The sequence below is a fragment of the Balaenoptera ricei genome, chromosome 10 (genome assembly GCF_028023285.1).
Source record: "Balaenoptera ricei isolate mBalRic1 chromosome 10, mBalRic1.hap2, whole genome shotgun sequence".
Lineage (NCBI taxonomy): Eukaryota > Metazoa > Chordata > Mammalia > Artiodactyla > Balaenopteridae > Balaenoptera > Balaenoptera ricei.
The window spans coordinates 80,091,694-80,105,480 of record NC_082648.1 but is presented as its reverse complement, the minus strand read 5'-3'; the positions used below and the strand labels follow the sequence as shown (position 1 = coordinate 80,105,480).

Sequence of the window (13,787 nt, the reverse complement as noted above, 5' to 3'; positions counted from 1 at the left end):
ACAAGGGGTTAATTTAAAAACATAATCTAGCTTGATGCAAAGAGATAATTCCTTACAGCCCTACAGTGAAATTCCTCCCTCATCTTATGTCCAAGGATTTCCATTTATCAAATCAAAATACCATTGGCTGTAACCCTTATCGCCCTGGGTTGCCCAGCAATTAACCTCAGAATAGTCCACTTCCTGTCAGTTACATTTTAAAGGCTTAAGAGTTATTTTTAAGCGGCTGCACAATTTAAAATTATTTCATAAAATACTATGAGCTCTGGTTGCTCACAAGTGTAAATCACTCCCTGTTTGGTATAAAAAAGCACATTAGAAACTGGCTAACTAGGTAATTCCAGAATAGCCAGTTATTTTTATTTATTTATTTATTTATTTTTAAAAAACGAAGTCATTATAAAACACTGGAAATAGCACAACCACTAAGAACTAGTTATCTTTGGAAAGGTCTAAGAGGATTACTCCTGATAGTAAGAGCACTTTTTGTCAAGTCTGATGTCAACACAATTCAAATTACCATGACATTAATGGAGAAACTACCACGATGATTGAAAAGAATATTGGAAAGAGGTACATTAGGAAGGCTTAGTTTATTAAGACCAAACTGTACTCTCTTAATCTGTTTTTAAAAAGAAAAAATCTGAATATAGCAAAGCTCTCTATAGCCCTGGACCTGAATCAACACTCAGTAAAACATCTCTCAGATTTTCACTTGTGAAATTAGCTCAAACGGGACCAGATAAAAAGTCACATGAATTCAAAACCAGCTGGAAATCTGAAACCAAAGGACATTAGAGAGATGAAAGGTAGCACAACTAATTAAAGGAAAGTGTCCTGTAGGGCCCTACAGGGGTATTTGGTTCAGAATTATTTAACATCTTTATTAATGACCGAAAAGGATGGAAGTAATATATTAATGAAATGTATAAATTGAGAAGAGTGGTAACCAGCAGTGGAGATGGTAAAGTGTAGAAGGAAGTGAGACGTGGAAAGAAAACAGCAAAATACAATCTCGCCAAAGAAAAATGAAAGCATTAAATAGAACGAAAAGGTTGTGTCCATCCACTGCTCGGCCCCCAGGTGAATGCACCTTCATGGGGGCCCCTGGGACAGGTCCTTGGGAGACACTGGGATGTAACTTGGTCCCAGGAATTGTCAACAGTTAGAATGCCAACTGAGATGGACCTGGAGACTTCTAAGAAGGTGACAGACCAAGGCCCTGTGCAGAGAGGTTAAGGCTTGCTTCTGTGACCTGGGGGACTTGAAGGCGAGGCTGCCGAGGCCAGTTTATAAAGTAGTTACTCTTGGTCACTGACCTTCCCGAATGGGGCTCCTCAGACCCGGATGGGGTGCCCGGGACTCTGTGACCAGGGAGGGCAGCGTCTCCCCTCTAGCAGAGACCCCACCACTCAAACCCCACCCCCTTGCTGTGTTTCAACTTCACCGTGAGACACTTGCCGCTCCCCTCTCCTGAAGGCCTCAGTTTCCCATCTGAAGCCTCTTCTGCTCTCCCTGTCTTGGAAAAGATGCCAGCCTTGCCTGGGTCCAACTCCTTCACTCTGACTGTGCCCCAGCCTACCCGCCTCGTCCCAAGGCTTCGATGCTAATGCACTCCCCTGACAGCCTGCCCAGGCCATGGATGGGGCAGGCCGTGCCAGCTTAATGCCAAGAGGAGGAGTCCCTTCCAGACTGACTTCTATCATCAATACCACATTGAGGTCACACAATGTAGAGCAGTGGTTAAAGCTGTGGGCCCTGGAGTCAGATTGCTTGGGTTCAAATCTCACGTCTATCATTTACTACCTACTGACCCTGTGCAAGCCAACATTTGTCTATCAAATGGGGAAAATAGGTCCATTGTGAGGCTCAAATAAAGAGGCACTTTGAGCTCAGGATATAGCATAGGCTGCACAAATATGGGTCACCACTACTCAATTTAGCACATTCTGGCATTCCTGTGCATAACTTTTTCTGTTGTGCACACTCAGATGCTTCATGAAATGAATCTTACTTCCTTTAAAATATTATAAGTTCTACAACGTAAACTCCACAAGGGCACACACTTTGCCTACCTGCCCAGCGCATAGTAGGTATTTAATAAACACTTTTTGAATGAATGAATGAATGCACGAATGAGTGAATAAAGGAGCAATTGGCAGTGAACCCCCACGGCACCCAGCACAGTGCTAGGCCCACAGAAGCTACTCAACAAGGTACATAATAAAGTCGATTTCATTTTCAAGGCAAGGACCCTGAAAGAGGTGATTTGGATGGCCTGTGAGAATTTAAAATGCACATCAAAAGTGATGGAGGAAGAGAAGAGAAGTCACAAGGAAGAGAAAGAATATGAATTCTCCGAGAGCAGGAGGACATGGTTTTGTGTGGTGTATTTCTACCCGGCGGCGATAAGCATAACAGATATTAGAACAACATCATATCACAGATCTCCACAACCTTTCCTTGACAACAGGAAAGGAGAGCAGCCCCCTCTTCTCTCAGCAGGTGGAGGCACCAGATATAAGATTGTTAAGAAAAGGAAGGAAAAGAGGTTAGGGCAGGGCGACAGGGCCAACCGTCTCTGACAGAGACTGGCCCTTACAGCTGAAAATACTTCCCATCCAAAGGGCAAACGTAGATTTTTGAGTTATTTTCCCTGTTCTGGTGATGCTTTTCCTAACGCAGCCCCCTGGTACATGACAATACGTGCTTTTAGGTCACGGTCAAGCGATGGGTCATAGGGCCATGAAACAGTGTGAGGGCAACAGGGCATAACAGGGATTGAGCCAGGAATCCTCTCTCATAAATACCACATCCATGGATGAGCAAATTCATGCATTAAAAAAAATGTCTTGAAGAGCACTGTACTGCTGCTGAAGAACAAAATGTAAGGCTCTAGAGATGCAGGCTCCAGGGTCATTTCAATCTTGTTTCGTCCCATAATTTCCTGCATCCTTCTACTCCAGCCAAATCGAATCACTTAGGGCCTCCCGTAATGGGTACCCTGGAATTTTCTGGTGACCCACTATGCTTTTGCAGTGCTAGCCCCTCTGCTTAGAAGACCCACTCCTCTGTCTCCACGTGTCTCTTCCCTCAACTACTGGCTGAAATGCCATCTTGTGTCAATCAATCCATCCATCAATCGAAGACTTATCCAACCACACTGATGAAGTGCTTTTACCTGCCAGGCACTGGGCTTAAATAATCAGGAATGACTAAGACAAGGCCCCAGGCACAGAGAGGTTTTCTGGGTTTGTATACTGCCTGGTACCTTCCCTAGGTTAATATTTTTTTATCTTGTATTCTTATCTATGTGCTCATGTACATATAAGATTCTTGAGACTGAGGACAAGATATGTGCCCCCCCTCATGGTATCCATGGAGCTCGGTGTATTGGTATCTACTAGGTGCTTGATAAACACCTGCAAAGAGAATCAACCCTAGCTCAGCATCAGGAAGCCTAAGACTGTGTCTGTACCATTCACATTTCATGTCCCCATGCCTGGCACATAGGAAGCACTCAGTATGTATGTGACGTGGAAGATGCACTGAATGAAAGCCCTCGATGCTTCTCTGCTAGGAATAGAGTGCTCGGTGCTTCATTCAAGGCTAGCATGAGAACCAAACTGGAAACTTGGATTTACACATTCCGCATGATAATGAAAAAACAGCAGTGTCTCACAAAGCATGAGAAATCCCTCCCGCGACAAATACTACTCCACTCCCTATTAACCAAAATTGAGTTTCTCAACTGAGTCATGTATTTAAAGAAAACATTTCAGTATCAACACGATGTCTTTCTCCAATATGATATTGCTTATATGTGGAATCTTAAAAAATGGTACAAATGAACCTATTTCCAAAACAGAAATAGAGTCACAGATGTAGAAAACAAACCTATGGTTACCAATGGGGAAAGCGGGGGAGGGGGGGTGAATTGGGAGATTGGGATTGACATGTACACACGACTATATACTGGGTTGGCCAAAAAGTTCGTTCAGGTTTTGTTTTCTGTAATATGTTACAGAAAAACCCGAACAAACTTTTTGGCCAGCCCAATATAAAATAAGGACCTTCTGTATAGCACAGGGAACTCTACTCAATACTCTGTAATGACCTATATGGGAAAAGAATTTTAAAAAGAGTGGATATAAGTATATGTATAACTGATTCACTTTGCTGTACAGCAGAAACTAACACAACATTGTAAATCAACTATACTCCAATAAAAATTAATTAAAAATAAAAGATGTCTTTCTACAAAGGTCATTCACAGAGAAGCACTGAAGACAGGTCTGGGCTTTATTACCAGCCTCCTCCTGCTCCCTTGGTGACCCTAGTTCTTTTAACCACATAGTGTCAAAAGTCAAAAGGTTCAGTAAGACACAATACAGGAAACCAGGATGCTGTGACCTTATTTTTTCCTTTAAAATAAAAATGTAAAAAGTCATTGTCTGAACCACGACTTAGCGATAGAAAGGAAGACACTATTGATGCACAAAAGAACTGGATGGGGCTTCCCTGACGGCGCAGTGGTTAAGAATCCGCCTGCCAGTGCAGAGGACACGGGTTCAAGCCCTGGTCCGGGAAGATCCCGCATGCCACGGAGCAACTAAGCCCGTGCGCCACAACTACTGAGCCTGCGCTGTAGAGCCCGTGAGCCACAACTACTGAGCCCGCGAGCCACAACTACCGAAGCCCGCGTGCCTAGAGCCCATGCTCCAGCAACAAGAGAAGCCACCGCAATGAGAAGCCCGCGCACCGCAACAAAGAGTAGCCCCCGCTCGCCACAACAGAAAAAGTCCACGCACAGCAACGAAGACCCAACACAGCCAAAAATAAATTAAAAAAAAAAAAAAAGAACTGGATGAATTTCCAGAGAATTATGTTGAGTTAAAAAGGCCAATCCCCAAAGGGTACCTCTGGATGATACCATTTGTATAAAGTCCTTGACATGATAAAATTATAGAAATGGAGAATAGATTAGTGGTAGCCAGGGATCAGAAATAGAGAGTGGGAGGGAGGAAGTGGGTGTGACTATAGACAGGCAACGTGGGGGAGACTTGAGGTGACAAGGGCTGTTCTGTATCTTGACTGTTGTCACTGTCAATATCCTGGTTGTGATATTGTGCTATTGTTTTGCAAGATGTTACTATTGGGGGAAACTGGGTAAAAGATACATGAGATCCCTCTGTATTATTTTCTCACAACTACATGTGAATCTACAATTACCTCAAAATAAATTATTTTTCTTCCAAAACAATCATGAAAAAGAAGAACAAAGTTGAAGGACTCACACTTTCTGATTTCAAAACTTATTACAAAACAGTGTCTTATTACAAAATAGAATAGACATATAGACCAATGGAATAGGATATATAGCATAGAAATAAACTGTTGCATATATAGTCAAATGATTTTTGATAAGGGTGCCAAGAATATTTAACGGGGGAAAGAACAGTTTTTTTCAACAAACGGTCTTGGGAAAACTGGATATCCACACAGAAATGAAGTTGGATCTTTACCTTACACCATATACGAAAATTAACTCAGAATGGATCAAAGACCTAAATATAAGGATTAAAACTATAGAACTCTTAGAATAAGAGCTTTATGACATTGGATTTGGCAATGATTTCTTAGATATGACACCCAAAGCACAGGCAAGAAAATAAAAAAATAGATAAACTGCACTTCAACAAAATTAAAAACCTCTCTGCATCAAAGGATACAATCAACAGAGTGAAAAGGCAGCTTACAGAATAGGAGAAAATATTTGCAAATCATATACCTGATATGAGGTTGATATCTAAAATATATAAAGACCTCCTACAATTCAACAACAAAAAACCTGATTATAAAATGGACAAAACGCTTGAATAGACATTTCTCCATAGAAGGCACACAAATGGCCAATAAGCACACGAAAAGAGTCTCAATATCACTAATCAGTAGGGAAATGCAAATCAAAACCACAACAGAATACCACCTTATACCCATTTAAGATGGATACTATAAAAAAACGAAAACAGCAAAGTGCTGGCAAGAATGTGGAACGCTCATACGCTGTTGGTGGGAATGTAAAATGGCAGAGCGATAAGGAAAACAGAATGGTGTTCCTCAAAAAATTAAAAATAGTATTACCATATGATCCAGCAACTCCACTTCTAGGTACCTACCCAAAAGAACTGAAACAGGGTCTTGAAGAGGTGTTTGTACACACCTGTTTATAGCAGCACGAGTTACAATAGCCAAAAGCTGGATGCGACTCAAGTGTCCATCAGTGGATGACTGGATAAACAAATGTAATATATACAAACAATGGAACATTATTCAGCCTTAAAGGACATTCTGACCCATGCTACAATATGGATGAACCTTGAAGACATTATGTTAAGTGAAATAAGCCAGTCACAAAAAAGACAAATCCTGTTTGATTCCACTTATCTGAGGTACCTAGGGTAGTCAAATTCAGAGACAGAAAGTAGAATGGTAGCTGCCAGGGGCTGGGAGAAGAGAAAGTGAGAAGTTATTGTTTAATGGGTACAAGGTTTCAGTTTTGCAAGATGGAACATGTTCTGAAGATGGATGGTGGTGATGGTTGCTCAACAATGTGAATACTTAACTCTACTGAACTGTACACTTAAATGTGGTAAATTTTATGTTATGTGTATTTTACCAAAATTTTTAAAAAACAACTGAAACAACAACAAAAGAGAAGTTTAATTTTTTTTTTTTAAAAAAGCCACTGCCTTTTTGATTCAAACACCTGTCACTATGCCTTAGTTTCACAAACCAATGGGAAGAGAAATGTGGCTCATCACTTAATAAAACCTCAAAGACTTTAAAAGTCTGAAGATATTGGCACACCAGGCTTTTCTAATGCCTTTAATTAACTTCATAATCCATTTTGATTCACATTCCCTTTGCTTGTTACTAAATTCACCTAAAGTTACTCTTAACTTTTTGGTAGTGATTAAAAATGTGCTACTTATTTATATTGGCAGTTGACCTTAAGTAGCAGCAAATAGATATGTCAAAGCCACAGATTAGCCAAGAAATAGAAAACTGAGCCCTTAAGAACAAAACACGTTACTGTTTTTAATTTGTCTGCTCCCACTAGACCCAAGGTTAATGAGAACAAGAACTTGTCCTTTTTTGTTTTTCACCACATAGTAGATGCTCAATTAACTTCCATCAAATGAATGAAGTCAGCATTTGCGTACTAAATGCATCGACCCAGAAATGTTTACATGGTCATGTTCTCTCTTTTCAAACATGTCTGTCAGTTGAGCTTGGTGATTTACTGTGAAGAAAATAAGAGGAATTTCCAAAGAAATTTCATGGAAAGTATTTTTCCATGAAAATCTGTTTTGAAAAGTGAAGAGAAATGTATATTTGTTACATAGACACAACTCTTTGTTTTGACACTATTGACTACTGGTTAGATCATCTCTGCAAAGAAAAATAATCCAAAGAGATTCGTTTATATATTTTGCATAGACACGCCTAGCCCTCACATACCCCGCCCCCCCCCAAAGTGCAATCATAACATGTGGTTAAACACTGAAATCCCCTCAGTGCTGTGTGCTCTATACTTCCTTCTAACTCTCCCTGAGAGCCACGAAGTCAGATTTAAAATTTTACTTTTACCGGGCTTTCATTTTTCATAATTACAGATTTTTAATTTCTTTTATGTGAGTGTGCACACTTTTATGTGATGTATTGAGCCAATTAAATGCAACCTGGTTAAAAACCAAAGGTAAAAAAGGGAATTTGGGTAGAAAGTAAAATAGGGAATTTTTAAAAGGAACCCAAAGTAGCAGGAGATGTTATTGCCATTCAAAGGGGGATTTTCCCATTATCGATATGAAAACAGGGTCTGACCTGCAAGCCCTGGGTGGTTCTGTTACTTGTCTTCTCCTTGAATCTTCCTCCTCCTGCTGTCTTGGGTGGGGCCCATTTCTCAAAAGCCACTGGACAGGGGTCCTGAAATGAAGAATATCCCTTCAACATCTGAACGGGTGGAAATTCAAAGTTTGAAATAAAGGCAAAAGACAGGCTGGGGCTAGGTGGTCACAAATATTTATTTTTGGTTAAACCCTGTAATACTGAAAATGTCACCTTACCTGGTTCCTCTTGTAATCAGAAGGGTCACAAGCTGTGAAGGGGTGGATACATTTTCTCTCACTTTTACACCAAGCACAGCCAGTTCCAATACATACTGGGCATCTGGCAACACAGAAAACCAACTTAATTCCCGCATTTTTAGGAAAACGTTCATATCCTAGAATTTCCCTCTGTGATGCTGCATGCGAGCATTTAAAAGAAGAAAAAAAATCCCTGGATAGACTGTGATGCACCCAGGGGAGAGAGGACAGTCCTTTGGGGCTGGGGATATAGTACTGACTTTATGCCCTGCTCTGGGCAGCCCTCGAGGCTGATGGACCATCATTACACTTGCTGGGGGGTTGCCATGGAAACCTGAAGCTGGGGTCACCTGGTATGTCAGTAGATAACAGGAACCCACTGAATCTGTTTCTGAATCCAGTTCTGCTATTTGTCTACCTTCAGGTAAGTTTCCCTCTGGAGACTGATCTCCCCCAGCCCCCCATAAACCCACCCTTACTCACTGGAGCAGAAACACTGCCAAATGCCTGGAAGACGGGAAACTAAAAGTGCTACCTGGCGAGCAGAGAAAACAGGGTGCCAGTGTTTGCTTTGTAATCAAATTAAGGGAGAACTGTGTCTACTAATCAAATAACCATGCATGGATAACAGCGGAAGACTTGAAAAGCACTTAATAGGATAATCAGTGTTAAAGCAAGAACAATAAAAATGGAAATCGAGGTGGGTTTGGAAACGTAGCCAAAGGAGGCAAAAGGAAGCCTCAGCCCGGGGACAGTGAGAGGACTAGATCAGGAAGAGGGGACACATGTGCATTTCATGTATTCTTCCAGAAATGCCAAGGCATCCTGAGACTCTGACCTACAGAAATTGCAGTTTCGGTGGGAGAAGAAAGCACAGACTCACCTAAGGGTTCACCCGCCACCGAAGTGCGCTAGAAGCAGGTTTGTGACTTGCACTCCTATCGCTACCCCTCAAGTGCGATGACTTACTAAGTGCTTTTTGAAGGGGAAGTAGGTACCCAAGGAAAGGGTACTCCCCCTCTGGGGAGCTGTGGGTCTGAGGTCTGGTTCTTAATTACCTAGCTGTGGACCTGGGGCATGGCACTTCCTCTCACCAGGTCTTACAAGTGTGGGTGCAGGAGCTGTGTTCTGTTTAAACTCTCCTTGAGCTACACAGGTCTATTTAACTCTCCCCCTTTATCTTTTTTCCCCCATTTTCACGGACTTCTGAGGCTCTCTGTATCAAGTTTGGTGTTTTTCCTCCCTGAATTCATTCTGTTTGTTAGAAATCACTGAATTCAATCCCTCTTTCAAAGTGCCGCGGTGGTAAAGGTGAAGTCCAGCGGCTCCTGTTCATATAGCTGTAGGGTAGCCTCCCAACTCAGCTTCGAGTTCGAATGCCTTTACCCTGAAAAAACTATGGTTCCCAGACCAGACCCAAAGAAATCCACGTTTGGTACTCACACAGTTGGTGAAGCAAACCACTGAAAGAGCTACAGAATCACTAATAATACAGCTTCCCATTGTTTCCATGGGAACATCCATCCCATCTTACAGCTGGAAAACCAGAAATCTGGGAGACATATTTCCTCTGTCTTCTGTCTGTTTTAGAAGCAAGGAGTGAGGTGCGGTCCTAACTCAGGGGGGTACGTAGCTCAACAGGGCCAAACGCGGTACAAAAACGTGGGTCACAATTAACATGTTCTTTTGATGACAGAGACTTCCTCTTGTGCTTCTCCTTGACTGTGACTTCCCCTTATCTCATGCTCAGACTCTCTTCCTTGACTCAAATTCCCAAAGCCATTCTGAAGAGGGGAGAACCTAGCAGCACCCCTTCGCCTAATACTTCAAGGCCACCTCTTGGTTGGAGGAATGTATTTCCCTGTGGGTAAAATACACCCAAGCACAGCTGTTTGCCTCTTCACTGCTCCTCCTCACTTGGCAGGGCTTGAACAAGTCAGCTTATTAGCTCAGGGGCTCTCCTGGCTCCCGTTAGGCCATGCTCCAAAAGGCACCTTGGAAAGTTCTCCTCCACAAAAGAGGTCTTTAGGAAATCGAAGAGTAAAGCAAATAAATACATTAAAACCAATGAGAGAATATTCACATTTTAAATAAAATCTTACTCTCTTAATGATGAGCAGTTGGTAAAGTTGAATCTTCTTGACACACTCCAGGAACTAAAGGAGAACGTCACGTTGACAACTAAAACATCTGGAGCAAAGGGGGAAAAGAAGTCATTGACGGTGGAGCCCTGCTATTATCAAGCAAAGCTGTAAATGCAAAAAATAATTTTTTTTTTAAACATTTATTTATTTCTTTGGCTGCGCCAGGGCTCAGTTGCCAGCACTCAGGATCTTTGTTGAGGCATGCAGGATCTTTTTATAGTTGTGGCATGTGGGATCTAGTTCCCCGACCAGGGATCAAACCCGGGCCCCCCGCATTGGGAGCGCAGAGTCCCAGCCACTGGACCACCAGGGAAGTCCCCCAAAAAATAAATATTTTTTTGCCTCCTCCACAAAGAGGGTGGGGTGTGCCAGCTGTTCGCTAACATTTCAATCAGTATGTGGCTCCTTCCCGGGGGGCCATTCACGTCACAAGCCTCCAAACACACCCGGGCCCACCTCCCGTTCCAGGCCTCCCATGGATAATCACTAAGAAAAAGCCATTTCACAGCCCATTTACAGCTCATACTCTCCCTGGGATCACTATCTCAGCTTGTAATTGGCCACAGCATAAGAATAAAACAAGTCACCGAACAAGAACTGCCTAGAACATGATAACCAGAATGTTAGAGAAGAAATCCTGCACCTTCAGAAAAATCCACACAACGGATATTTACCTAACAAACTCCAAAGTGTGGTTCCCATGGGCTGGGACCCATGATCTTCTTGGAGTCAACTGTTGCCAAATCTATGATGAAGGTTTTCTTATTTGCTTTTGAAAACCTACCCATGGGTTAGAAAACCCCCAAAGAATAAAGTAATAAGATAAGAACTCTGCTAAATCAGCATGAGAGAAATGGCATATTTCCTGTACCTCTTTAGCTTACATACTCTACCCTAGGTGATCCCTAAATCTGGTTGTGTATCAGAATCACTTGAGAAATTGATGAAAATATAGATTCCAGAGCCACACTCCTAGATATTCTGACTCAGCAGGGCTGGGGGATGTCCAGAATCTGTGTCTGTAATCTCCCCATGTACTGACTGTGTATAGCCAGGTTTGGGTGCGGCAGCCTGGAGCAGTGCCTTTCAAATCCTATTGTGGCCAGGGACCAGTGCTACTCTGTGATATTTTCATTGTCACCCATTTTGGTATTAATATCTTCTTCCTTTTATGAATTAACGGGGAGAGCAGATGATGCTTTTAGAATGAAAAGTCTTTCCTTGACAAATTAAGAAGTTGGCCTAACTTTGTTGGCACCCCTAATTTTTCAACTGAAATATTATTAGTATGTGATTCCAAACGCCTGAGAACCCTTACTTTAAGGGGCTTCTCTTTAGCAGGAACATTCATTCTGAAAGCCAGGATGTCACATAAAATTCTGCTCACATAAAGTGGGTATATGTGAAATGATAATCCTCTGTTCCAAGGACAAGGTTTGGAGGGCTGGCGTGACCTCTCAGCAAGAGCATTTGAACAGACACTTGATAATTGTTAGTAGCACGAACATATGGGCAGTAAGCACTGAGGGACTCCCAGTGAAAATACATATCAATGGAATCAACAAGTGTCCAGTGACGGAGACTAGCAAGAGTCATACTTTCCTCAGTATCAACTGTGCACAAAATACTACTGGGAAATATCACAAGGAAACGAATATATATGATCTCTGCTCTGGAAGCATTCGCAGTTATTCTAGAAGAGATAAAATAACTTAGGTGAAAAAGCACAGTGACAGTATAGTCAAGGAAACACCCTCTGAGTGGTTCAAGTTCCATGCAGCACCTGGGTACCAAGATTGGGGTGCAGGTGGGGAACCCAGAGGGTACTGGAACAATCGGGATGATTAGAGCAGAATCTGTCAAGGCTATACGGAAGAGGTGACTTTTCAAAGCAGAAGGGAGACAGGATTTGGTGAAAGAGGCAAAGCCACTACAGGCCACAGACAAAGGTTTGGCAATGGCCACTGGCTGGCTGAATGCAAGAGGCGGGAAGTGGGTTTGTTTGCCTGCTCAGAATATGGAAGGCATCCAGAGAAAAGGGCAGACAAAGAGTTGGGTTCAGTTGACGGAGGCTTTAAAAACAATCAACTACACACTGTAAATCAACTATATTTCAATTTTTAAAAAAAGATTAAAAAAATTTTTTAAAAGCCATCAACTAGCTTTCCAAGGTTATCTCAAATACTTCTGAAGCTTATGTTACAGATGAGCAAGATCTGCATTTTAATAACCCACGAACTTGACTCTACTTCCTCCTGACCCAGAGGGACTCATGAATCCTCAGTCTGTCCATTGTATTAACTCCTAACCATCCTTTGAATCCACTCACTGCGCTCCACCCTTACCTGTCTTCAACAGTTTCAGCTCTCAGTCCCCTCACCCGGTCACTGCCACAGCTTCCCTTCTCTCTGACGTTTCAGAACTCAGCCCTTCCCTCCTCCTGCCCCATTCTCCACCTGCGGCCATTCATTCAACAGAAATTTATTGATCGTCAATGGTTACTTTGTGCCAGACACTTTGCACCTTCTTTGGTATCCATTTTCTATCATTCCGCTTCTACCTTATTTGCCTTGGCCATATAGAACCTCTTCTGGCTCCTCAGACAAAGCTTTTTCTCTCCTTTTGGCCATCACACTAGTTGGTCTCTGACTGCATTACTCTTCCCAGCTTTGTCCAGCTCAACCCTATTCATCCTCCAGGAAGCTTTCCTTGCTCCCTCACCTGCCCCCCCAAGTCCAGTTAGGTGCCCTTTTCATGTGCTTCCCGTGGTGTGCTATGTTCCCTGCATGCTACTCACTGAACTGTAAGGTGCTGTTTACTCATCTCTACCCCAAGAGGCTCTAAATACTGTGAACAAGGACCAGGTGAGTGTTTTCGGTCACTGACTCCCTACCATTTAGCACAGTGTCTGGCACGTAGATGCTCAATAAATACTTCCTGTATGAATGAACGAATGCAATGAACTTAAGATGATAAAATATTGGCCGTTCTGTTTTCTCATCTCATCAAGGGCATTCCCAGCTTTTCAGATCTCTGAATTATCTGACCCATCCACGTAAGGTCAGCCCAAAGGTCTCTGGCTTGACTCCACTCACCTAACCAACTTACCATCCTCTGTCATTCTCCAGCCACATGTGACTGTGGGGTCCTGCACTCACATGATGAGTGGAGCAGAGGTGAGTGGGACTGAGGGGAAAAGTGGGAAGCAAGGGGTAGGGGGAGATTCTGTCATTGAACTTGTTTCCTGGGCAATCTGGACTCAGAAGTTTCTCTTGCCTGCTTCATTTTCTAACAACAACAACAACAAAAATAGCAGAGTCCACTTGCCTTTGTAGGTTGCTCTGGTCGGGATGCTGCAGGTGCAGGTCTCATTGGATACACTTTTATCCTTGCAGAGCATCCTGCCGGTGTCCACGTTCCTCACCATGCACTCCGAGTGTCTTGGAGAGAAGCTTCCCACCACAGTCACTGTCGTCTGTGTGGGGAAGAAAAT

General features: G+C 42.7%; 1 protein-coding gene across 2 annotated transcripts in view; it reads right to left on the bottom strand.

Moving 5' to 3' along the window:
• The window catches only part of PLXNC1 (plexin C1), a 145,377-nt gene that overhangs the window by 68,657 nt on the left and 62,933 nt on the right, over positions 1–13,787 (bottom strand). For both annotated transcript variants that reach the window (XM_059936673.1, XM_059936674.1), the window contains exons 6-9: positions 13,622–13,769; positions 10,253–10,340; positions 8,130–8,232; positions 7,888–7,989 (exon numbers count right to left, since the gene is read on the bottom strand). In XM_059936673.1, coding sequence (XP_059792656.1) covers positions 7,888–7,989; positions 8,130–8,232; positions 10,253–10,340; positions 13,622–13,769 — 441 coding nt within the window. The remainder of the gene's footprint in view (positions 1–7,887; positions 7,990–8,129; positions 8,233–10,252; positions 10,341–13,621; positions 13,770–13,787) is intronic.